This window comes from Ursus arctos, unplaced genomic scaffold, assembly GCF_023065955.2.
Source record: "Ursus arctos isolate Adak ecotype North America unplaced genomic scaffold, UrsArc2.0 scaffold_2, whole genome shotgun sequence".
Taxonomy (NCBI): domain Eukaryota; kingdom Metazoa; phylum Chordata; class Mammalia; order Carnivora; family Ursidae; genus Ursus; species Ursus arctos.
The window spans coordinates 82,266,516-82,293,561 of record NW_026622874.1 but is presented as its reverse complement, the minus strand read 5'-3'; the positions used below and the strand labels follow the sequence as shown (position 1 = coordinate 82,293,561).

The window sequence follows — 27,046 nt, the reverse complement described above, 5'->3', positions numbered from 1 at the left end:
AGTAACTTGCTCCAAATCAAAGACCTAATAAGTGACGAAGTTTGGATTTGAATCCTGAAACTTTCCGTACTAGTTCACTGCAGTGGTTTTCAAATTGTATCTGCAGAGCCTTTCAGCTCTAGGATTCAACTTTCAAAATATATTTTGCCCTTTTAGAAAACTGCAGTAAAAACATCACCATCAAAATATGCTTTTTTTTTAATGCATTGAAGGGAACCAACACATTGACTTTTTGCAGTGAGGCTGTCACTTCTGTGCAGATCTTAGAATAAAGCTAGTCCTGTCACCTCTGCCATCTTATTTGAACTTCCTGTAAATGTTTCATTGATTTGGAAGGTGTAATTCTGTCCAGAATTTTTTTAAAAAAACTCAAGACTAGATCTGTCTGCTCAGATAAACGTGTACATTGAGCATACAAATGCTGTACCAGGCAAAGTTCAGGTGCATCTTATCACAGCACAAGTCAACAAAGGAACATCTCATTTAAGTTTCGGGGGCTTACTGTCTGACATAGTTAAGGTAAGAAATAGCGGTTAGATATGATTTTGAAAAATTTCCTACTATTTCCTATTATTCGTCTTCCAAGTTACAGAATATTTAATTGAAGGGTTTCCTGAGATGGCAAAATAAACTGTTAAGAAAAAATAACACCCATTTTAGCCACACATCCCCACTGTCACTTTGGACCTTGTGTTCATAATCCCCTGTCCTTACTCTTTCATGGATCAATCAATCCCAGTCAGGTCTTCAATTCTATTGGGTCCACTATTCCATTGACCATATACCAACTGCTATTCATTGACCAATACATCAGCTCTTTCCTTTATTCACTTTTACTTTTTATCCAGCTGAGAATCCATCAGCCATCATTACAACATTTTGACCAATACGTTAAACATCTTTGCTCCTCTGTCATTTTGTTGCATTTGGTTGGCAAACCCCAAACATGAATGAAACCTTCTACTGGCTTTCACCACGCACTGGTATCACCAAAGCAGTTGAGCACTACTAGAGAAGACCAATAAAGCAGGTGGCTTATCACACTTTATGTTGTTGACCACTGACTTCAATGAGGCTTCCATGCTGCTAGACAATCCTCCTATATCACCGGTTGGCATGGCCTCCTCTCCAACTATTTACTTATTTCAAACATGCTCTACTTCTTTTAAGCCTTGAACTTCTGTCCCTCCCATCTCTGCAGCAACTCATAGCTGAAGACTTTGTCTATTGATATGAAGGAGTTATTCCTGTCCTGCACAGTAGAAAATCCATGCATAATTTTTGACTCCCCCAAAACTTAACTACTAATAGCCTGTTGACTGGAAGCCTTGCTAATAACATAAATAGCTGATTAACACATGTTTTGTAGGTTATATGCATTATACATTGTATTCTAAGAATAAAGCAAGCTAGGAAATAGAAAATGTAAAGATAATTATAAGAAAATAGATTTACAGTACTGTATTTCTTATCAAAGAAGATCTGATCTCTTCTTACAGTACTGTAAGATTTCTTATCAAAGAAAATCCATGTATAAGTGGACTTATGCAGTTCAAACCCATGTTCAAGGATCAAAGGTGTATCTTTCTCATGGACATTTACATTGGGATTCACTTAAAGCACTTAGCATCTTCTCTGTTAGAACAGTGAAACCTCTTCACTCCTAAGTATATAAGATTCCAAAGAAAGTCTCATGAAAGAAGTCACTGCACATGTAATTAAGATAAAAACAACAGACCATGAAGTGGATGTCACACATATAACTGTACAAGCTAGTAGGAACATTGACATTGTCAACATTTTCAAAAACAGCCCATAGTTTCATCAAATTCCAAACCATCCTAAACATTTTCTTATTCACCTTACAATTTTTTAAAAATGAGCTATAACTGACATATAACATTGTGTACATTAGGGGTACAATGTGTTGATTTGATACATTTATGTATTGTAAATTTACCACAGTAGCATTAGCAGCTCCATCACATCAAAATAATCATATATGTTTTACAATTAAGAGCTCTGCTTAAACTTGTAAAGGCAAAAAAAGAGAATTTTTAGTGTGTTATTTTAATAACCCGTAAATCTGACAGCACGATTTTGTGTTACTAGATCTAGATGGAGGAGAGAAGGGAGGGAGGAGGGAGCAACAAATGTCCCAGCAACTGCTTTTTTTAAGAGCTAAATATACTGCAGGATAAATACAGAACCATAAGTAATACTTAAGAAGTAACTTTGACAGCACAGTGATACATTTTTATAACAAATTATTCACGGAGGGAGTCTGACATTCCCAACCCCCAATATTCCCATCACCTGCACTGAACAAGCAGTTAGAAAACAAGCTCATTCCTTTATTCCGATCAGCCCTCCTGACAGCTGTGACATTAATTAGAGGTTTGGTCTCACAGGTCTGAGTGAGTGTGTGTGTGTGTGTGTGTGTGTGTGTGTGTGTGTGAAAGAGGGAGAGGGAGAGGGAGAGTGCGTGTGCGTGCGTGGTAGCCCAAGATGAGAAAAATCCTGCAAGGGCATTCACCTGGGATACCCTTCAGAAGGATGCCTACTTCTCTCCTGAGGGCACCACCTTGTCTCTGCTGCCTACAGCTCCGTGGTATTACAACAGGCACTGCTACTGCTGCTGGGCTCCCTGCAACTCTAATGTGTTATTTAATTTTGTAACTACTATTAAGATCTCTAAAGCGTTTTGTGATGCGCTGGAATGAAAGATGCTCCATAAAACGAAGTTTATTATTAGTATTATTATAGCTCCCGGGCCTAAAATAAAGCAAAATTATAACTACACAGACTTCAAAGGGAAAATCGGAAGCCACATGCGTCTTAAACACTGCCAAGCGGGCAGGGGACAGGCGAGGGCGCAGGGAGGGAGACCGCCCCCACCCAGCACACCAGCTCCCCCAGCACCATTAACCCTGTCTGGTCGGGCCACCTGGAACCCGGCTGCAGCTCCCTCCCTCGCGGGGCCCGGACCTGACTCCTCACGCAGCTCTCTGGGGGTTCTCGCTCTGCCCCACAGGCTGCCTCCCTCCGGGCCCGGGTCCCCGCCTAGTTTCTAATTCCTTCACAGGCGCCTCAGTTTTCTCCAAATCAAGGTTTCTTTCGTCTCCCACCTGGACTTTCTCACACCTCCCCCCACCAATCCAGGACGAAGCTCGTTCCTCCGCGGTCCCTCAAGTCCGGCGGCTGTCTCCCCACCACCCTCCCTTCCCCGTCCGGTACCCGCCAGCCCATCCCAGGTCTCGTCGCCCCTCGGCCACTTTTCGCTCAGCCCGGGGCGCCTCTCCTCTCAGCCTGAGGGTCCCCCTCGCGACCGCGCGTCCTCTTCTCCATCGGCTCCCCCCTCTCTGCCCCCCGGGCTCCCGGCCCCGCAGCCCCTGACGCCTCTCGCCCCCTCCCTCCTCAGGGCAGCCCCCGCCTCGCACCCTCCAGCCCCGTTTTCCCCTCAGCAGGGTCTCCCCTCTCCGCCCTCAGCCCTCAGCCAATCCCCCGCCCGGCCCCGCGCGCCCGCCGCTCACCCGCGGACTCCCCGGTGTTGATCCAGTCCGGGTTGGCGATGCTGGCGATGGCGAAGATATCGGCGGCCAGAAAGAGACATCCTGAGATGATGGTCAGTTTATCCATCTCCCCGCCCCGCTCCCCCCACCCCCCGAGCCCCGGGCAGGCCGCGGCCTCACGCCTCCCGCCCCATGGGCCGCCGCCGGGGCCCGGAGTCCCCGCGCCGCCGCCTCGCGCCCCCTCGGCCCCCGCGCGCCACTCGCGCCCTCCGCGCGCCCGGGACCAGCAGCCGCGGCGCGGCCCGCACAGCCGGAACCGCCGCCCGCCCCGGAACTGCTCTGCTTGCCCGCCCCTCACCCGGAAGCGAAGCCGCGGCACTGGCGAGGCCGGGCCAGCTCCCGGGCGGCGGCGACCGTGCGCGGTTCTCCCGGCTCTGCCACCTGCCTCGCAGCCCCGGGCCACAGCTCCGACCCTCCCGACCGCCCCGGGCCCCGCTGTGTACCGCCGGCCTCTCCTCGGCCGCCCGCCTCGCTGCCGGGGAGCCGGACCGGCACCCGGCCCAGGCTCCTGCTCCGCGCCCGGGTCTCTTCCGGCAGGCCATGCCGCCTTTTGGCTTTCTGGCCAATAATAATAATAATAATATTGTTATCGTTGTCAATGACTGTTCCGTGACAAAATGCCCCTCAGTCTTTAGCCTTGCAAAAGGGAGACTGGATTGGTAGGTGGGGTATCTGCCAAGTGACTCGGGGCCCCAAACAGTCCTTGTCACCTTGTGTTAGCATTGCCCCCTCCTCGTCGGTCAACTCCAGGACTTCCCCATTTAGGAAATAACTGTCGACACCTAGTGGGGGTACTGGACTGGACATGCGAGACAAGGTTTCCACTCTCCGGAAGCTTACGTCCTGGTGGGGAAGAGACAAACACGTTAAAATTTTGTCTTTAAAATAAAGATAATTTCAGGTGTTGCTTTGTTAATTAAATGCGGGAGTCTGTCTGATGGCGGGAGAGAAGGAGGCCTGCGGTGATACTTAGGATGGTCAGGGAAGGTTCACTGTGATCACCAGGATCATTAAGTCCTGACTTGTGAAGATTTGGGCAAGGCTACTCCAGACCGAGGGTAAAGCAAGTGCGAAGAGTAAGAGGTTGGCTTCTTAAAGGAACTGTGGAATAGCCTGTGTGGCTGGAGGGTAGTATGAAAAGACAGAAAGGTAGGCGGAGGCCAGAGGTGGGGCTTTGGGAGCCGTGGTAAAAGGTCTGGATTTTGTTCTAAGTGGAAGGGAAAGGCAGGAGGTTTTCAGCAGGAGACTGACAAGGTCTTATTTAATCTACAAAGATAGTGTAGTTAGTAGGGGGGAGGGGCAAGATTAGAAGCAGGGATACCAGTTAACAGGCGAAGTACTCTAGGAGAGAGAAACGTAGCTTTGGCTAGGATGAGAATAGTGAAAATGGAGAAAGATGTACAGCTTTGGCTATTTTGTAGGCAAGGAAAATGACTGACAATGGGGTAGGGTTGAAACATAGAGAAGCCTCAGGAATGACTTCTAAGGTTTTGGCCTGAGTAACCAGGTGTTTGGTGGTAGTATTTACTGAGTTGAGGCATGAGGAGAAGCTTAGTTTGGGTGGATAAACAGAAAAATAACACCTTGGTATAATTTGTTATGATCAAATACAGATGATCTATCCATCTACAATTTTGCTGTCTAGTGGAGGTTTCTTTTTCTTTCATGACTCATGGACCAAATCACCATTAACCCTAACTTTGGATCCAGCTTTTTCTTTTCTGGTAGTCCCCCATGCAGCAAACAGGAGATGGGACACTCATTTTCTCCTTAAATGCCACATAGGTCATCGCTAGAAAGACCTGGAAGAGTGACATCTGTCTCTATTTTTGGAATGCCTACATGTTCACAAAACTCAGCAAGTTTCAAATTCCACTAAATCCAACAGCCTTGCAGAAACTCACAGAGAGTTATCAGTGTCACCACATAGACTGGGTAAGGAGGGATTTGATTGCTAGTCTATAGACTTTCCTGTCCAAACATTGGTCTCCAGGGGGGGCAGGATTTTTTTAAAAAAACATTATACCTTTAGTTTTCCTCTGCCACAGAAATTGGCAGAAGCTGATTGATTGATATATTCCAGGGATTCAGATATGCATATCACATTACTATAGGAGGGCTTTAATTTTTTTTTTTTTTAACTACTGGAGAAGTTTGATGGAATCATATTCTTGGCTTCTCATCCAGAGTTTTTGTTGCCCAGTAATAGAAGAAACTGCAACTACATAGTTCTGAATTCTCAAACACTGTCCACTGATATTGACTACCAGGCAGTTGAGAATCCTGAGGTGAAATGTTGGAACAGTTTGCTTATTCTGACTCCAAATGAGTGGAATGATGATCACGTGATTATTGTCTTTAAAAAATATAAGTATATGGGGTGCCTGGGTGGCTCAGTCGGTTAAAAGTCTGACTCTTGATTTTGGCTCAGATCATGATCTCAGCATTGTGAGATCGAGCCCCGCATGGGGTCTGCAGTGGGCGTGGAGCCTGCTTAAGATTTTCTCTCTCCTTCTCCCTCTGCCTCTCCAAACCCTCTAAAATAAAATAAATAAATCAAGTATAAATTTTCCTTCTACTTGGGCGGCACTTCCCAGTCCCTCCTATGTCTGATCCTCCACAAAAGGTTCTGAATCTAAGATTAAAGGATAAAAACAAGCAGTACGATGGAAACTAGACTTCTTATGGTGATCATTTCATCATGTATACGAATGTTGAATCCCTGTGTTGTACACCTGAAACTAATATATGTCAACTATACTTAAATTTATAGAAAAAAAATAGTGCAAAGTTTAAAAAAAATTGAGGGTTTTTTTTGGTTGTTGTTTGTTTTTTACCAGATTAATGGCCACACATCACTTTAGACAATAGTCACCTATCCCATTCCTCTTACCAACCAGGATGGGGGTGGGAGGGGTGGACAGGGACCAAATATTCTGTTAACAGATTTTCTGTTAATTCTGTTTTTAACCCCACATCTCATTCTTGACTTCCAACATATCTGGTGTTTCAAAGTCCCAAGCCTTTCTGAGATCTAGGGGACAGATCAGTTCCTCTCTCCTCCATATCCCAGTATAGATTTTAGTAGACACAAACCCTAGGGGTTAGGAGAGGTGGTGTGATGAAACAGAAAGGATACAGAACTGTATTCCAGTCCCACCCCTTCTACTGCCTTGAGCTTGGGAAAGTCCTGTCACCTCCCTGGGCCTCTTTCCCTCCTCTTACTTAATAGACTCCCAATCATGCACTCTGCTTCAGTGATAGAACCTCCCCATCCCCTCACTTACCCCCAAGTAAAGCAGCTGGGAATTTTCTATTCGGAGAGAGATGAGCCACAAGGATCCTTGAGGCAGAAAATCCTTGGGGACCCTGAAGGCCCCCAGGAGGGATCTACGGTGGCAGGCTGGAGTCATAAATAGGCATTCTGTGCTGTTAAGGGGCTGTGAACACGGTGTGCTTAATTGTGATGGATGATAGGCCTTGGCCCAGCAGAGACTGAATCCAGATGGGACCTTGGTGAAATCTGTGGAGGGGATTGTGTAATCACTCTTCTTTTTAAGGAGCAGCTTCGGCCTGACAGGATAAAGAACACACTGCCTCCCCCTGGGGTGGGGGAGGGAGGTCAAGTTCACCACACAGGCCAGGATTGCGTGGATGCACCATAGGTATGCACCATAGGTATGCACGTGGGGTTTGTGGGGTTAGATAAGACAAAAGAGCTAAATCCAGAGTTTAACACTTTGTGCCTTGGGCTCAAATCTCCTTTCCTCTCACGGACTGGGTTCCATTGGAGCTGACTCAGAGACAAGAGATTATCAATTAGCTTGCGGGGAGTTTATTAGGGAGTGCACTCAGGAGCAGGGGAGGGTGGGGAGGCAGCAGGGAAGGCCGAGAGGGAGCAGTTTGGGGGTGGTGCAGTCACAGGATGCTTTGGCAGACCCTATGGGGAACTCTGAAGCTGGGATGGCTGTTTGGAATTGGGGAAAAGGGGCCAAGCCTTTGTATGCCTGCATGGACTAGTCCTCAGATGCTAGTTGCCCCAGGAATGGGGCATGACCTTGGGTGCGACTGCTCTTCAGCCAAGGCAATTCCTTGAGAGCACTGACAGCTGAGCTCTGTCAACCTCCCACCTTCCCAGCAGCTGGGGACTGGGTCCTTGAGTCTTCAGGGGGACCAGGTAGCACAGGGCAACATTTGCCACAGTGCACCCACTGTGCTAGGCGGATCCACCTGCTTCTTTTCAGTTCTGAGAGCAGGACCCTGGTGGGGATCTTTTCCTGTGGGAATCTTATAAGAGGAAGGTTAGCAGGACAAACTACAGCTCCCCCTGTTGCCGCAGCTCATCTGGAGGCCTAACGGACACACTCATCACTTCCCTCCTCTCCTGCCCATCCCAGATTCCTCTCACCTCCTGCTAGCACCTCTGGTGGTCTAGGTGGCTTGTATGGTGAGGTGGTTCAGACCTCCATCTCTAAGGAGTTTGAGCCACTGGTTGCCATGTATTTCCCAGGCGGTGGCTACTTTGTCCATTTACTGTCAAAATAGGGCAAAGGAGTACTAAGAGATACTCGGGCAGATCATGAGGGTGCCAAACCATTCCATTTTACTACGGTGAAAAATTGAACAGTCTTAGTGTTTCCCTGTGCCTCAGGCTATGTACATTCTCCTCTACTGGGGATGGAACCCTTGTTATTACCTGGACAGCAGTGTCATCAGCTCCAAAATCCCATCTAAGCATCTACTCTTTCCCTGGCACTAGCTGCTCCAGGTGGGGTGCGTTCTCTAGGAAACACTCTTGAGTTGCAGGGAGTTTACTGGGGAGTGCTCTTGGGACCCACACCTGTGGGGGGAGGAAAGGGAAGCAGCACCTGACAAAGGGAGAACTCAGGTGGCAGCACAGCCACAGAAGGACCTCAGTGGACTGTACAGGAGCTCTGGAGCTGGGACTGCCCTCCAGAGTTGCTTGAGTTGTACTGAGGGAGCCAGGTTTTTGCCCGACGGTGACGGGTCACTGGATGCTAGCTGCCCTGGGAAGGTGTGATCTTGGGCAAGGAGCTCAGCTAGAAGAAAGGGTGGGGTGGAGGGGCAGGAATAAATCCGTCAGTCCTGAAGGGGGATCTGGGCAGCACAGGACAGCAGCCATGACCATTTGTATCCTGCAATTCCACCCTCCAGTGTAATCTTGACATCTGCCCTAAAGACAGTTTTTAGCCTGGGGTGGAGGAAGGCAGTTAGACCTCCTGTGTGCCAGGTGCTGATATGCTCCCCTCACCAAACCTCTGATGCTGACGTGCTTGAGTCCCACAAACTCTCACCATTCCCTCTACTCATAGGAACATGGAGGAAAATGATGCATTTTATGAAGGAATTAATTTGGTGTCAGGACAGACACCTTGCCAGACGGTTTGGACGGGGAAACTGGTGATTGATCACAAGAAGCCACCTGCTGGAGACTCCTTGAAGTTGAGAATATAAAAAATGGACCGCTCTATTCATTTCCCTTTGTCTCAGCTTCTGCAACACAGGATTTATCCAACAAAAATCTGCCCTGATTTATTGTCTGGGTAGAGCCACAGAAAAGGCCAACTAAACTAGAACCTGCCCAGGTCGGCCATGGAAATCTCTGCACAATTGCCTGATACCCAATAAGTGCTTGGTAACTATTTGTTGAAAGCGTGAATGCAAGGTGCTTACCCTCTCGGTGTCATCAGAGTGGGGATGACAACAGGCCCTACCTCATCACATTGTTTTCTATTTCTTCTAGAATATATTTTTGATAATTTATAGTTTCCTAAAATTGTCCACTTCATCTGCTTTTTATATCCGAGTTCCAAAGGGTAAGAACCTTGTTTGTCTTGCCTACTGTTGTGTCCCCAGCATCAGTACAAACCACAGAACCAGCTTCCAGTAAATATTTGTCCTATGACTGAATGCGTGTGGGGGAGGAAAGATTATTTTGGAGAAAAGAAGGAAGAATTAATTCCTCTCCTAATGGTGACTCATATTTTTTCGAGCCACCCTTGGCTTTTCCTCATTCAAAACATCCATGAAAACAGTGCAGTTCCAAAACAGTTGGGGCTGTTGATGCAACCATATTTAAAAATACCATTACTGGGAGAGCAGCAAGGGGCTTCTGCGCTCTTCTATGGTCTTCTAGTTAGGATCTGCCTCTGCAGACCTTTTCCCATCTTTGCCACGCCCTCCCCTGTTCTTCCTCCATCCTCCCCAGTTCAGTTGTTTTCCAAGAATGGATGATGAACCCGCTGGGAGCCAGGCACTGTGTTAACCACCGCACAAGTTTTGTTTTCTCCCCTGTCCCTCCCGCCCCCAAATTTCTACTCACTCCACTTTCCGGGGTCCACGGAGGTCTTTAACTGGCACAGTTGCCCAACTTCTGCCCCCTGGCGGCCACTCAGAGGAGCAGCGCCCGAGGTCTCCTCGCCGCCCGGGGGTCCGCCCCGCCGCCCGCGGTCTGCCCGCAGTGCGCCGTCTTCTCGCGGGTTCGAAACAGTTGGGAGTTGGACCCACTCCAGCTTCGGCTCTGGGAGGCCCTCTGAGCGGCCTGCCCTCCTGGGGCCATGAAGAAGGCCGTTCTAAAAAGCAAAAAAGGTAACTGGGGAGTGGGGAGACGGCGACGCCCTGGGGACAAAGCCTTCGTCACTTTGCCTCCCCTGTAAAATGGGAACGTCAGACTCTTGGCCTGGGAGGAAGCCTCTCCCCATCATTTGTTTACTAAACTATACTTTACATGCACTAAGAGCCCCTCATTGTTAGTGTAGAGCTCCGAGTTTTGACAAACGATTGCCCAGGTTTAACCACCACCATCAAGGTGTGGAGAAGCTCAACCCCCCCCCCCCACGCCCCCACCAATGGCTTTGCGCTGCCCCTTTGCCGCCAGCCCGCGCACTTCCGGTGCCTGACACTCTCATCGGTGTCCTGTAGTTTTGCCCTTTCCACGAAGGTGGAATCATCTGATATGGAGTCTTGAGTCTGCCTTCTTTCCCTTAACCCTGCTGGCTTTTGAGACTGGGCTTCACAGATTATTTTATCCTGAGCACATTTAATTTGCAAGGTGAGGTTGGGACCCAGACCCCGCCTAAGGATGCCGCTTCTCCGTGTGCTCAGGCACTGGAGGCTGAAGGAGGGGTACCACCTGCTCCATCTCGCTCCTATAATCCTGAACAGCCTCCGAATGTGGTACCTTCTTTATACTGGGTTCCTTTACTTACTTTCTAGAGAGCCTCTGTGGTTTGGGGGAAGGCCACGTGGGAGATAAGCAAGAACACTTGCTTAAGAGGGAAGGGCCAGGAACCTGGCCAGTCTGGCACATCTGGGGGTGCAGGGACTGGGAGAGCCCCTCCCTCAGCAGTGGGGACGACTCCTGGGCCCTCAAAACACCACAGTCACATGGATTTGGCAAAGGCTCAGCAAGGAGCAGTTTGTCACTTGTCCTTAAGGAAAGGTGTGCTGATAACGAATGTCCCCAGAAGCTTCCTGTGGACTGAAAATGAGTCTTCTGAGAAGCTCCCTCTTGGGAGAATAACTTGTTTTAAATCACTCCATTGTCTGCAACTTTTCTTTTGAGAGTTAGTTCTGTAGAAAACATATTTCGACACCCCTCCACCATCACCCATTGTCCCAGATTTTCCCGCCAAATGATCTTTTCCTGCTATTTCCACTGTCACTGCCACGGCATGCTTGGGTAATCACCGTAATTGTGGTAGGACTTTGATTTCTCACTTCCACTCTGGACCCCACAATCCATGCTCCACACAGCAACCAGAAGGTGGTTTTTTGGTTTGGTTTTGTCTGAAGAAAATGAAAATCTTACTGTGTCCTGCTTAAATTGCTCCTCCTCTCTTCCAGTGAGGTAAGCCTGTGAAGCAGCCTGTAGGCTCTGCCTTTGCTTCTCTGGCCTGCCCCATGCGTCGTCTGTCATCTCGGTTCTTTCCTGTCTCAGAGCCTTGATCCGATTTGCTCCCTCCCACCCTCCTTTGTCTAAATATTTCCTGTTCCTCTTTTTACCTCAATTCAAACGTTACCTCCTGTATGAAGCCTGAACCGCCTTCCCCACAGGATACCTTGGCCTCCTGTCAGTCCCCCTCAGAGCTCTCTGTACTTTTCCTTCATAGCATGTGTTACAGTATGTTATTCAACATACATTTGCATGACTGATGGATATCTGCTTCTTCCACTAAGCTGGAAGATCCATACGGGCAAGAAACTGTTATTTCCTAGAGCACTGCCTGCCTCAGAAAAGATTTATCAAGCCGAGAGATGATAACTGACATTAATTAAGCACTCAGCAGGTGCCAGGTGCTGGGCAAAGCCCTTTAACTGTCTCGTTTGTACTCCTAACAAGCCTCTGAGCTAGACACTTATTGTCCTCACTTTACTGACAGGGAAACTGAGGAATAGAAAGGTTACGAAACTGCCCTGGGAATCTGGCTTTGGGACCCCAGGGGTACTGCCATGCTGCTGTCTAGGTGATGGACTGAAAAAGTGTCTCCCTCTTTTTATTAGACAAACAAATCGGCTTCAATGTCAAGTCATCTGTACACAACTTGAGCAAAACTCAGCAGACCAAACTCACTGTGGGGAACCTGGGCCTAGGCCTAATCATCATCCAGAACGGGCCCTACCTCCAGATCACCCACCTCATCAGAAAGGGGGCTGCGGCCAGGGATGGAAAACTCAAGCCAGGTGACTGTGGTCTCCCCCTGCCTCCCTCCTGTCTGCCTTCGGGGAGACTCTGGTTAGCAGGTTTTAGTGTAACCATAATCATGATGATGACATCGTTTGAGAGCAGATTTCTGTGGGCCAGCCACTTGCTATCACTTTATCAACCCTCGCTGTTGTGCATTTTTATTCAATGAATTCTTACTGTAAGTCTCTAGGTAGGAGCCACTGTCATCCCCCTTTCACAGGGGACAAAACTGAGGCTCAGTGAGCTTGAGTTCCTTGCCCAGGTTTATCCTGTGGGATACAAATACAGGCACGGTATCACTCTAGAGTTTATGGCTGTCGGTGGATAAACCCTTCTTCTTTTGTAGGCAGTGTTAATCATCATTAACGTTTAGATGCATGATCTCATTTCACTCTCCTGACAATCCCTGGGCTAGATTCTGCATTAAGCCGCCTTTACAGATAGGGAATCAGATATTTAGTAACTTGCCCACCAGGGATTAGGGGCTTGAACCCTCTGTGTTAGACATCCAAGCCCCACGGCTTTCTCAACACCACCCTGCTTCTCCTGTCTTGGGGTGAATGGATTTTCCATCCAGTTCAAGATGTGTGTTCCAGTGTCTGCTCCGGTTCTAGGGCTGTGCTGGGGAGCCAGGGAGACACGATGGGCTGCAAGGGTGGTGAGAGGGAAGAGCCACCCGGTTCTAGCTGGGCCTGAATTCAGGCCCAGGCTCTGCCACCTCGTAGTTCTGTGACCTCGGGCAAAGTCCTCTAACCTTCCAGGTGTAGGTCACCTCATCTCTGATTTGGGATAATACCACCTTCGTCAGAGCCAGTGGGGATTTGGAGAGGTAATGTTTATGAAAGTGCTTTGAAAATGACAGTTCAATGGGAATACTGGCAATCATTTCTCTTAGGCTGTTCTTAGTTTCCAGACTTGTTTTTTGTTGTTGTTTTTAATAAAAAATGATTGTGGTACAGGAGCCCCAGTGGACTAAGCCACTGGTTTATAAGTCTCGTTATCTATTAGAATCACCTGGGGAGGGGCACCTGGGTGGCTCAGTCGTTAAGCGTCTGCCTTCGGCTCAGGGCGTGATCTGGGAGTCCTAGGATCGAGCCCCACGTCAGGCTCCTCTGCTGGGAGCCTGCTTCTTCCTCTCCCACTCCCCCTGCTTGTGCTCCCTCTCTCGCTGGCTGTCTCTCTCTCTGTCAAATAAATAAATAAAATCTTAAAAAAAAAGAAAAAAGAAAAAAGAATCACCTGGGGAACTTATAAAACTGAGGTGCCTACGCCCTATCTCCCCAGAGGTTCTGATTCAATTTATCTGGGGCCGCTCATGGTTTCAAAGCTCCTTGGGTGATTGATTCCAAGTGCAGCTTGGTTTAGAAGCAGTGGGTTAAAGAAAAGATAAATGATGCCATTATGAACGTTTACTTCACCTTAAAATCCAAAACATCTTCTCCAAATGTCACTACTTGGTGCTGGGCCACAGAGTGCCAGAAAGAGAGCTCTGGACTTTCCAGACCAGAAGTTCAGGACAGGTCGCATGAGCTTTTCTGCACGTTCTCCTTAGCTTCTCTGGGGTCAGGCGACGGCTTGTTGATAACCAGAGCGCACAGTCACTGGAGTGCAACAGGAGAGCACTTTTATGCACGGGAAGCAGGACCTCATGGTGCGGCTCCAGTCAGTGGGTTCCTTGAGGTCAGAGGCGGTCTTGAGTTCATCTTTTAAATCCAGGATTTACCTACAGTGCTGGTGCATTTGTTATGTCTGTGCTTAATACATGAATAATAAATATTTGTCACAGCCATTGTGCAAGGAGTTTCCACATCTAGGATCTCATTTAATCTCTGCACCACTCCTGGAAAGTGGGTAATGCAAGATAGAGGGTTGGGGAGGTGAAGGAACTGGGTCAATACACCGAGCTAAGTGGGTGGACGGAGGGGTGCCTGGGTGGCTCAGTTGTTAAGCGTCTGCCTTGGGCTCAGGGCATGATCCCAGGGTCCTGGGATGGAGCCCTGCATCGGGCTCCCCGCTCAGTGGGAAGAAGCCTGCTTCTCCCTCTCTCATTCCCCCTGCTTGTGTTCCCTCCCTTGCTGTCTCTGTCAAATAAATAAGTAAAATCTTAAAAAAAAAAAGCGGGTGGATGGAGCTGGGACTTGAGCCCATGGCCCCCGAGAAAGCCCACACCTTTGACTGGAAATGGGATTTCAGTATCAGAGAGAGTCCAGAGTCCCAAACTCTTTACTTCCCTTCAGGGTCTTGGTTTCAGAGACCGGAATTCAGTGCTTTTGACAATGATTGAGAATTTCAAAGGTGACAGTCCCACAAGCCTGCTACTTCTTTGACCCCATTATCTCCCAGCCCCATTATTTCTTCTCCACGTGCTTTATATTTTTCTCTTCTGGTGTTTCAAAATAGGGTTTCATCTTGATTTCCTGGTTTAGTTTAGTGTTAGTTTATTCTAGCTAAATTTAAATTTCTTTTGACCAGTCTTTAAACAGACTCTGATATATAGAGTCTTAAGAAATTAGTATAGCTTTGGGGGGCGCCTGGGTGGCACAGCGGTTGAGTGTCTGCCTTCGGCTCAGGGCGTGATCCTGGCGTTATGGGATCGAGTCCCACATCAGGCTCCTCCGCTAGGAGCCTGCTTCTTCCTCTCCCACTCCCCCTGCTTGTGTTCCCTCTCTCGCTGGCTGTCTCTATCTCTGTCAAATAAATAAATAAAATCTTAAAAAAAAAAAGAAATTAGTATAGCTTTGAAGGCAAATACAAGTCACGTACTGGCCACATTCATTCACCAAGCATTTCCTGAATGCCTACTGTGTGCATGTATTCTGCTAGGCACAGGGGTATAAAGGTGAGCCAAATAGATGTGGTCTCTAACTACATGGAGCTTATGGAACTTACAGCCTCATCGGGAGAGATGGAGAAAAATAAACAAAATCTATTTTTCAGTAGTGACTTGGCCGATGCAAAGTTGATTTAATATAGGTAATCGAGACAAAGTTTGTATAATAATGTGGTTCCTACAGCCCATTAAAACAGAAAAAAGATGTGTAATGAGGTTGGTATTCATAAATACCAGATTGGTATTTCTTTATGAAGGGCGATGTTAATATCTATTGCCAGGGTAATCACATTCATACAACGACACGTTTGGTTTACAGCCAGGATGGTCAGGGAATTAAGCCGTTTATTTTCTGCCCTCTTGATAAAAAAAAAAACCCTTTAACAACATAATTAAGCAGAATGCTAAGCTGTGGCTTTCAGCTATAAACGCTCCTTTTAACATTAGGCACAGAAGCACATCCAGTGAGGGGTTTTTGTTGTTGGGTTTTCAGGAGTTTTGTTTTGTTTTTTGTTTTTTTTGCTGTTGTAATTAACCTCCATAGGATGAACAGCTGTTTCAGACTGTACACTCTGCAGGTAGCTGGGAAAAACTTGTTTCATTTTGAAGTTAGCTGCAGATACTAGGCTGGTTTTATACTCAGCTACTTTTTAAGACCAAAGTAGGTTTTCTCCACCCTTCTAAGTATTCATTTTGTTAACTACTTTGAAACTTAAGTTTCTGATAGCACTAGCACTATGGAAGTTTGTCCTTGGCATTCCCCAGAGGCTTCCTTTGAGATGAGCAGAATTCTCAACTCTAGCGTCGTGGGGTGTAGCAGCAGAGAAGGTACTTGGTCCGGACTCTTTTCTCCTTGGAAGCTAGGCTTCAGCTGTCTTGCAATGAGGGTAATTGAGGAGCCCCTAGCTTCCCACGCACAGAGAGATGAACACACCCTTTGGGACTTCACTGGAGTCCCTTCATCCAGTGTTAGCTACAAAGTCTCCATTAACCATTTGGCAGGCTGTTCTAGTAAGATCTGCTAAGCTTTCACCCAATGTGAGCCCTTAAAAAGTAATTTCTTTGTATTCCTTCTTCTCTTGCTGAGTGTCCTTGTAGCAGTCAGGATTCTTCACTGCAAGCAATAGAAAACAGTTCTATTAAGACACTGAACTTAGGACACGGAGTCTGACAGAATTGCCAGAAAGGCTGGAAAACCAGGCTTGGAAAATGATGAGAGACAGAGGGCCATGTATAACTACCCCTGTAGCCCTGTGCTCCTATCACCCCACTGCATCTCCTGCTCTGGGTTCAGTGACCCAGGTGGGCATGCCCCATGGCTGGATCTCGTTTACACATCCACATCGTACGTGCTGGCCGTAGGGAGGTGGGCACGAAACAGTAATTGGTTTTTTTAACATCCACTCTGGGGGGCCAGGGGCTTGCAGTCAAGATGTGGTTTTCTTCCCACTTGCTGGGGGATCAGAAGCTCCATGGTTGACCATCGTGCTTCCCTCCCTGTCCAGCAATGCCCTAAAGTAGGCAACCTAGCTGTCAAATCCCTTTAACCAACATACTCTCTGTATAGACATCGTAAGCTTAATTAAATCGTGCTAAATGTCCAGTGTTTTTCATGCAGAATTATTTGCTCACTAATACTTTGCAAGGCAGAAAATTAAAATCAAAGTCTTGATGTTAATACCAGTGGAGGGCAATGGAAATTGCCAGGCAGGTACAAGAGAAACTAGGTCATTTATTCACTTAGTACAAGTGGTTTTTTCTTTAATAGTAATAGCTATTCATTTTACTTGAAACAAACAAGTTTTTTAGAATTTTAAAGGATGGTTCAGATTATAAATGGTTTTTAGCTTCTGTCATACCAAGGACTAAAGAAATGCAGTTAAAACATGAAATAATATCTACCATTACACCACTATTAAGAAACATGCATTCTCCATTATGCAAAGGACACTCATGGCACTGAGATGACCACTTTTATGAAATAAAGGCTGAAGCCTGGTTTGGGTTCAAAATGAACCAACAATATGAACTCTTAAAATGAAACACCTCATACTAGAGCCGGAAGTGGTATGAGACCATTGACCCATTATCTAAATTTTACTGATAATTTTTTCCCTCTTCAGGTGATGTTCTGATTACTGTTGGCCATGCCAACGTGTTAGGATATACTCTTCGAGAATTTTTAAAACTTTTGCAACACATCACCATAGGATCAGTGCTACAAATCAAGATTTACCGAGATTTTATTGACATACCCAAAGAATGGCAAGAAATTTATGATTTAATCCCTGAGACCAAATTCCCAGTAACACGGTAAGTAGTTCATTTTAGGAAATCTTTTGTTATGCGAGTACGCTGGGGTCTGTGAAGCACTGGGTCTTGGTTTTAGGGGAGAATGATCAGTTGGACCAGGGTAGGAGGGATTGGTGAAACGACCACATTTAGTGGGTTCTAAATCCTTCTGGAAAAGTACAATCTACAGGACCTAATGGGAGGCAGGCTAATGAAGGTGAGAGCCTTGAACCTGGAGCTCTAAAAAAGAGAACCATCCAATGGGAGCTCTGCCTCCAAATCTACCTGCCAAGTGTCCCCTTGTCCAGTCAGCTTTAAACACGTGCTGTGAACCCCATTCCTTCATTTGTTACCCGCACATTCAACTTCCCTCTGGATCCCTCTTTTTTAGGCGTCTGCCATCTTCACAAATCCCACCTTGACTCTGCTGCCCTCTCCCTGCTCCCCAGCCACAGTCCTGTCCCTTTGACTCCAAACAGGTAGAAAGAGCTGTAGCAGATTTGGGCCATTTTCCCAGGAGATGATTTCCCAGATGCTCTGTACCCCACCTCAGTGTAGGCCTTGCTTTCTTCACCTGGATGAGAGGCCTCTTGGCAGGGCCACCCACAGCCCTCATGTTCCTGACTCCCGTGGACTCAAGTCTTCATTGTGCTTGGCTTTTGAGCCGCATTCGACGCTGTACAACTCCCACCCTCCACTCCTGTTGAAACATCATCTTCCCCAGGCTTCTGCCTTGGCGCTCCCCAGGGCTGAATCTTTGGCTTCCTTCTCTCAATCTCCTGGGCTATCTCTCACCGGTCCCTGTGTTTTCTATCACCCTCCAACTAGGAGTGACTTTCAAACTGTATGATCCTCAAGCTTGTACATTTCAATCCTTCATCTCCCACTTGGTGGCTCCATTTGGGTGTATCACAAACCCCTCACACTCCTTATGGCAAAAAATAAAAAAAACAGCTCACTGCTGATCTCCCAGTGGCCCTGTCTTACTGGGGGAGCATTTGCCTAGTTGAACAAGTCAGAAATTTAGGGGTTGTGCTAGATTTCTCCATCTCCGCCCAAAATAATCATGAAGACTTGCCATTTTACCTTCCAGCTGTCTCACATTTGTCCACTTCTCTCTGGCCACTACTACCACCTGTTAGAGTCACGATTTGGTCTCTACCACCTACTGCTGTCCCCTGTTCATTCTCTACACAGAACAATCCTTATATGATGCAAATCTGATTTTGACATGTTCCTGCTTAAAATCTTTTAAGAACTTCTGTCCTTGGGACAAATGCTCAAACCCTTAAACTGCTCTATGCTACCACATGTGGCTAGTGTCTGTATCCCACTGCAGCCTCACCTCACTACTGCTCTCCCCTTCCCTCTCTAGTCCACTTTGGCTTTCAAGCTTTTTTGCCTTTTTTCTCGTTGCCTCGGCCTTTGCAATTGCTCTTCTGTCTGCAACATGCTTAGGACCCTGTCATTATTCATCCTTGAAGGCTTACTGTCCAAACTTTTTCAAGAGGCCTTACAAAATTAGGAAGTGTTAAAACACTGTCTGGTCCACCCATCATATACTTTCAAAGCAACCTGTGTTATCTCCTTCACAGCATTTCTCCTAATATCAGTGAAATAATCTGTATCATCCATTGTTTACTCTGTTGCCCTGGGAGAATGCAAACTGAAGGCAAGGACTCTGTTCTTACGCTCACTCTACCACAGGACTTTCCTGTGGTTTCCTTTATTCAGAGTGAATGAAAATTAAAATGCAGCTTCCAAACCTCAGGCAAATCACTTAATCTCTGAGGGCTTGGTTATCTGTAACCCAGGTGTACCAAAGACTCTTCTGTGGGTTGGACGCGTGAGGAAGGTCTGCAGAGCCTGAGAACATGTAGAACATGAGATCTTTTTCCTTCAACAAGTTCAGTGCTCTGATGCAAGAGTGGTCCTTATTAATTCGACAGGATTTCTCAGCACCAGTTGCTACAGCTGTGTCTCTTTGGTTATTGGGATGGGCTCAAGGAAATCTGGCTGGGGACTTTACTAAGGACTAAAAGATGGCCCACATTGCACTGACATTACTTCAGATATTCCTACTTGTGGTCCAAGGGACTGATATGGCCAACAGATGTGCTTTGCTAGTCTCCCACAGTATTTTAAAAAGCCAGAATAGCAGTGAGCTGTAGAGAGAAAGGAAGATACGTGGGGCTTTTCCAGAGGCCAATACTCTTCTTTCTTGACCCCCGGGGGTTGTGGCTACCCAAGTGTTTATAATTTTTTTCATTAAACTGTTTGGGTTGTTTTGTTTTGCATTTTTCTGTATCTTTCTAACAATTTTTTTAAAATGAAAAAATATTTGAATTAGTTGCCCAATTTACACATCTAATATTTCATGGGAAGAGTCTGCATCTGTGGTTTCTCCTGAAAAATCAGAAGATGGGCTTGCATCCCCACATGGTGATGGGGGGACTAGAGCTGGGTAGAGCTGTCTGTCCCCTTAGATCAGGCACAGACGGGACAAGTTTTCCCCCCCAAAACCAAACCAATCATGATGTAGTTAAAAGTCATTCATGATAACATTGCTTACTATGTGGTGGACACTGCTTGACGAGCATTGTACCCCTTAATCCTCAGGCCAATGCTTTTTATTATCCTGATTACAGAGGGGAAAATGGAAGCCAAGAGAGGTGTGTGTAAACTTGCCAGAGGTCACAGGGCAAAGTGTGAGTAGGCCTGTCTCTAGAGCAGCAATGTTCAAAAAGAACTTGCTGAGGTGGTGTCTATATTCCTTATTTGTGCTGCCCCATCCACTATTAAGCACCTGAAACGTGAGGGACTGCCACTGAGGAATTTTAAATTTTGTTCAAGTTTCATCAGTTTAAAATTCAGCAGCCACACAGAGCTGGTGGACCCTGTACTGGGGAGTGCAGTTCTCAAGCCTGAGTTCTTAAATCATTTGTTTATAGAGTGATTCTGTTTCTAAGCATTTTAATTGTTCAGAGTTTGTGATTCAGAATATTAAACTCTAAGGATGGCAGACTGACCATTCAAAAGCAAAAAAGAGAGAAACAGAACAGTACAACTCAGGTATGAGGCTAAAGCCCAGGGACTTAGGAACAGCAGGTACTTTCTGAATCCCTTCCTTAATTCCTTACTAAGGCACTTTAGTAATTTATGTGGAAAGGGGCAGGGAAGGAGCACAAAAGGAAAGAAAAGCCTTCTTACACAAGGAGCAAATGGCACTGTGTGCACACTGGAGAATATTCCACATAATACTCGGGGCAGGCCTAGTGGTATAAAAACTGTTTCCAACTCACTCTGACCTCTGCTGGCTTGTGGCTTTATAATCACACTTCAGTTGGTAAGAACCTGGCTCTCCTATCTGTTCTTTGTAGTTACCTAATACCGAGTTACAAAAGATATTCTTTGCAGTCTGGGGGAAAAAAAATAACGTGGATTTTTTTTTTTTTTTTTTTAAATTCGTGAGCTGTTCAGGAAGTCCTGGGCAGGTCTGAAGGCAAACTGTTCTAATCCTGAGATCTTCTGCATCGCTTTGCATAGCACTAAATCAAGGATGAAGGAAAATCCACATTTTAATAAGACTTGGTTCTCAGTGAAAATGACTCAATTACTAATTGTTTGTTACCAGAAGAGAGAAACTTTAGGCAAACCTGTTGAAATTCTTGGGAGCAAACAGCAGTCAGAACTGCAGGAACATTAGTGATAATGCAAGCAAGTCTGAAAGGTTGGGGGTGGGGGGATGTTGGGGAAGAAAACAAATTCCTATTTCCCTGTAGCAGGACAGCTGTGCCAGAGGTCCCTAACCACAAAGACCAGGATGAGGGGGAGCAGGGAACAGCATTTGTTCAGGAGAGTTGTAGCAGATGCGGGAACCACAGGCTTTAGAAAAGCCGAAGAGGCCCACAGTTGTTAGCAGGCCAGTATTGCCCAAGTTTCAACAATCAAGAAAGCCAGTAGCTGGGGATATAAGGGTGATTGGGCTGGCCAGGCGGGTGTCCCCTTCCTCCCTCATCACTCACGTGCGTCCCTCCCAAAGCTGCGCGCTCGGTCGAAGAGGACGACTGTCCTTCGGTCAAGGGTGTATGAGTAGCTGCACTGTTCTGCTGGAACGTCCAAACAAGCTCTCAAGAAAGCCAATAGTTGGGGCAAGTTACAAAAAAATCTTTAAAAGCATTTGGCCAGAGGGGCGCCCAGGTGGCTCAGTCAGGTAAGCGACTGCCTTCGGCTCAGGTCGTGATCCCAGGGTGCTGGGACGGAGCCCCACCTCGGGCTCCCTACTTTGTGGGGAGCCTGCTTCTACCCCTGCCTGCCGCTCCCCCTGCTTGTGCTCTGTCAAAAAAAAAAAAAAAAAAAAAATCACTTGGCCAGCAACAGAGAAGTAGAATACTGAATGAGACACATCTGGGTGTAGAAGGTATTGTATAAATCCATGTTTCTAAACCCAAGAGGCAAATGATGATGCTCAGGAGAAAAAAGAAGACTCAAAGATTTCCTCATGACTAGTGTGTTGAAGATCTTAGAGCCCCACTAGTTTCTGAATACACTGGAAATCAGTAATACCCTGTTATTGCTGACCCCATGTGACCTGTTAGAACAGAGCTCTGTGGAGATGGCCAGGGTGACCTGTCATTCTGGAGGGAAATTAACCTACACTTTAAGGCCTGCTAATATTCTGGTCAGTAGTCTGGCTTAAGTCAGTACAAAGCAACATGAAATAATTTAAGGCAGAATTTGATTTACACTTAGGAATGGAAAGAAATGTAAAGGTACTTTTAAAGAGACAAACGTCAACAACACAGAAAGTGCCAAAGCTAAATCATATCCTCTCTTTTACGAACCAAAGCGGCTTATAAGACATCTTCTTAGGGGACAATGAATGTTCAGACAATTAAAAATCCATTTCTTTCACTATTTTTTTCATTTCAGTCCAACAAAGAAATCAGAGCAAGGAAAAGACCCTTTGGCAAGCAGTGATGACAACGAAGATGTAGTTTCAGATAAAAAACTTAAGTATTATAAATATCCACGGTCCACTGAGCCTCAGTCTGCAACGAGACCAATGTCCATCTCTAGAGAGTGGCATGGATATAAAAAGAAGAACCGTACTATTAGTGTAGGAAAAGACATTAACTGTGACGTGATGATTCACAGAGATCACAAGAAAGAAGTGAGAGCCCCTTCTCCATACTGGACAATGGTGAAGCACGACAATGAAAGCTCCTCCTCCTCCACGGCCTCCTCGACCTCAGATGCATTTTGGCTGGAAGACTATGCCCAAGTTGAAAAGTGCAAGGGTCAACCTGTACCAAAAGTTGCTTAGGCAGCAGTTTGCAAAATGGTGATCAATAAGCATCTATCTTGAAAACACCCAAGTTTTGTGCATTGCTATGTACAAGTTTGCTATACTTACAGGAATATGTGCAGACTTAACCACCTTTCACAAGTACATTGTAATGCCTTCGGAGACCGTCTTCCATGTGATATCCAAACACTTCCCTGGGGCTGGACAGGCCTCACCACCTTATTCTCAAAATAGCAATCATTCACATCATTAACACACTCCCTTCTGAGAAGAACGTCCCTCATCTTTTACAAAATGCAGCTGAGGAACCCAGGATCAGAATGTATGAACATAGAGAGAATTTCACTTTTTAAGGTAAGTATCACATTTTTATTTAAATATTTAGTTTCTCTTGTTTTGCAAACTTCAGATGCCCTACTTAAAATAAATAAGAGATTTTTCTGGCTGGTTGTTCACGTAACAATCCCCCCCGCCCTTTTCAGCCCTAAGAAACAGACTAGAAACAGATGAGGGAGAGGGAGAAGATGAGGAAAAAGAAAAAACTCTGTCACACAGTGAAGATAAATCTGACATAAAATGCGGCAGTGGCAATACAGGATATGATCAGTAGGGAATTTATATTTTTCAGAAATAACTCTATTGCAAAAAAGACAGAAAGGGAGTTAAACCCAGACTATTTAATTATTCTGACCCAAAAGGACAGATTTTTTAATTGGTTTTATCTTTAAAAGCCATCAATAAGTAACTTAATTTTAGTAGTTTCTGATGCTTCTGGACTCTATTATTATTATTCATGTTCTCCTTTACAGCATCTAAAACAAAGATCTCAGCATATATAAATACTTGGTTAACCAACTGCAAAGATGCAAGAAAAACATTTAAACAGAATGTTTTATTGACTTTAAGTCAGCTGGGAATAATTACCTGTATTTATGTGTTAAGACATTTCACCTCATTGAAAAAAAAAAAAGATAAATGTTATATTAGAGATTTTTGACTTTCATGTGTTTGCTGCTCTGGGTTGAGAACATGTTCAGCTCTTCCCTGCAAGATGTGTTCCAGTATTACAACTCATCAACAAAAGGCGTATGGCCCAGATTTCCACTTGCTGTCATTGACTTCCGGCCAGAAACAAACTTCTTTGCAGCCTTTAAGTAAACAAACAAAAAAAGATAAAAAAGTTAACAGAGATAAGAGAATGTATTATCCAGTAGACAAACTTATTTAGTCTGTTATTTCAAGAGTGTATGGGACAGGGCATCCTGAGCCAGCAACTCTGTACCAACCTCTTGGGAAATTAACTACAGGAGAGGGTGATGCATTATTTTAATTTGTGACACTGTAAGAAAGTAAGCTCAGCGTTCCTTTGAATGTTCCCTCCTATGTGTGACTGAGCAAGTGTGGTGCTCCAGGTTTGAGGGTAGCTGTTAAAAAGGGGATAGGGAAAACCTCACTGACATTGCAGAACAGGGCAGAGGCGGCCTCAGGCTGGGCAGTACTTTGCTGTTTCTGTATTCTAACGGCAAATAGTCCGAGTCAATAAAAATACACCAGTTGTTTACATAAAAGTCAAACTTTCTCTCGCTGTGTTCTTTATGCCACTATGTCAAGACCAGAGGCCAGTCGTTTAGGTGTACTGCCATGAGTAGCAGCCCCCGTGTTCTCTGAAGCCAGCTTTTTCATGGGGCCACAGTGCTAGAGGCAGCTGGGGCTGGGACTTACGTAACAATCGTATACAAGAGGAGAGCCATTTGGAAGAGTAGGAAAATGATGAACTTAGGGGCCAACTGAAATCAAGTCAAGGTTACTACCTTAAAATAACCGGTTCCTTTTTTCTATCCCCACTGTCCCTACATAAGGTAGAGCTGTGGTGAGAAGATGGTCGCGACCTCTACAATGCAAGAGGAGTCGACATTTTTAATATAGAAAGAACTGGGAAAACCCACTGATTTTGGATTTATTCTGTAGTTCATATATTTGTTAGGTACAATAGGGAATACAAAAAGGTATAAGACATAGTCCTTGCCCTCAAAACAACGGAATGCAGGAGGAATGTCTCTGACTGAGAAGATGAACGGAAATCCCGAGATGCTGGAGTGTGCAGGACTGGCACGACAGAGTTTATTTCTTGGGGGGAGAAAAAACGCCAAAGTCAACTATTAGGCTGAATCACATGAAATTGCCAATATTCAACTCTTCTTGACCTCTCAGAATTTTAAATGGTTAATCTACTGGTACTTTAGTTGACTGAATGAGAAAGAGCCACACACAGCTGTCAAGGAAGCCTCTGTAGATATGATGGTAATGAGTCCTCCCGTCTCCACACCAGGCAGACAGGCACCAAACCGCAGGACAGGGACATATACAGCCCAAGAGAGCTTATGCATTCCTTCTAAGATTGGATCATGAAGGTCAAATTATTTGATGTTCAATCAGAAGTTTTCATTTGCTTACGTTTACGACATCAGCATCAGCTATGGAATCTATCTGCTGAAGGACTGTGGCTGGCGGCGTGTACGATCCCGCACCCAGCGCCTGGGACCCGACTTCATCCAGGAACCCCTCAGAAGTCTCCACTGACATTAGGTAGCCAGCTTTCAGCTTGTTCCTGTGCAGTAAAAGGTATGTAACTAAGGCAGAAGCCAGTTTTATAAGAGCAAGGCAATTTTAAAGTATGTTCTCAAACTCAAACCAAATAAAGTTATGTTTTCAAACTCAAACATGTTTTGGTAAATACACAAATTAACAGCTTTGAAATCTTACAGGGCTAAAGGCCTCCATTCTGTCTTCAGTTCATCAATTATGTTATGATTTAGAAAGATTATTTAGAAAGCTGTCAATATGAGATATCAGAAACCCAACAGACTGCCTTTTCATTTTAGACTAGAACCTTAGACTATTTTAATGTGAAGTTTTGATTAGTAAAGTAACTCTTGCCTCCTAATACAGATTTTCTGGTGATGATTTTAGGCATTTCTATTAAGGCAGAACACCTCTGTGGGGTCTTAAGGCACTGTCCACTTAGCTGATTCTCTACATGCACCCCCATCCCCCCGGCCCATTTCTACACTGAGATTTGTCTCAATGAGGGTGGGACATGGAAGGACAGTAGAGGTCTTACAGTCTTTCCAGCTTAAATATGAATCTGAAATAAAAATCCAATTCATAATTCTCTCAGAAAGAAACTGGTGTTCAATAAGGCTCTTGAGTAATTTAACTCTCAAATAAACTATCCTCGTTTGGCACTCTGTAGCAAGACTACCATTTACACATAATCACAATTTAATGCAGCAATTTCACCACACTCTCAGCTTAATTAAAAAAAGATTTTACCTCCCTTTTTTTCCCCCAAGAGAGGGAAGGGCGGGGAGGGGGGAGAAGGAGAGAGAGAATCTCAAGCAGGCCCCAACACGGGGTTTGATCTCATGACCCTGAGATCATGACCGGAGAAACCAAGAGTTGGATGCTTAACTGACTGAGCCACCCAGGCGCCCCAAAGATCCTACCTCTTCATTCTAGGCCACAAACTGATGGTTCCCAGAGGGGAGGTGGGTGAAATAGGTGATGGGGAATAAGGAGTGCATTTGCCATGATGAGTACTGGGTGATGTATGGAAGTGTTGAATCACTATATTGTACTCCTGAAACTAATATTACGCTGTATGTTAACTAACTGGAATTTAAATAAAAACTTAAAAAAATTTTCTCACCTACAATAAACTTTACCAAGAGATTATTAGTTTGTCCCTTTAGCAATGACACCTTACTTTCTTTCTTTCACTACAGGAAGACTAATAAGAACCTTACAAGAAAAAGTATCAACTCCATCAAAATGGCAGAAAACAAACATATCTTGATATTAATAACCGAAATTCCACTTTCTACATATTGCCGTACCTTATAAAAACTGTGCTACGCTTAAGGAAATATATTTTCTTAAATAAATTAGATTTGAAACCGATTTTTCTTAAGTAAAAGCCAGCGTTTCAATTTATTCTCATCATGTTTTGTTTGTGGTGCAATCATGTAGAACTGCATCCTATTAACCAATCCTTGGTTCCATGTACATAATAGTTAATAAACGGTACTGTACTTATTAAGAGATGCAATTTTTAGTGTGTTCAGTGAAACAGAAGTAATAATGCTAATGAGAACAATCTGAAACGTCGGGGAAGTTTTTCCCTCCTGGGTCGTAATTTGCCCTGTCATCTTCCTTTGTGGGCAATACTAAACAATCATGAAGACAGTGTGAGTTTCACATTCACATTTTGAATTGTACTAAATAGATGGAGTCAAATTTAAGTGTTTGTTTTTTTTTTTTAAAGATTTTATTTATTT

General features: G+C 45.4%; 2 protein-coding genes across 2 annotated transcripts in view; one reads left to right on the top strand and one right to left on the bottom strand.

Moving 5' to 3' along the window:
* Positions 1-10,674: 10,674 nt before the first annotated feature.
* Positions 10,675-23,060, top strand: PDZD9 (PDZ domain containing 9). Its single transcript, XM_057315117.1, has 4 exons — positions 10,675-10,769; positions 12,076-12,275; positions 17,233-17,422; positions 22,334-23,060. The coding sequence occupies exons 1-4, from the start codon at positions 10,675-10,677 to the stop codon at positions 22,725-22,727; spliced, it is 879 nt and encodes a 292-aa protein (XP_057171100.1). The 3' UTR covers positions 22,728-23,060.
* Positions 23,056-27,046, bottom strand: part of LOC113267549 (cytochrome b-c1 complex subunit 2, mitochondrial) — a 24,426-nt gene continuing 20,435 nt past the window's right edge. The window contains exons 13-14 of the mRNA XM_026515573.4: positions 25,164-25,317; positions 23,056-23,857 (exon numbers count right to left, since the gene is read on the bottom strand). Coding sequence (XP_026371358.1) covers positions 23,774-23,857; positions 25,164-25,317 — 238 coding nt within the window. The 3' untranslated portion in view covers positions 23,056-23,773. The remainder of the gene's footprint in view (positions 23,858-25,163; positions 25,318-27,046) is intronic.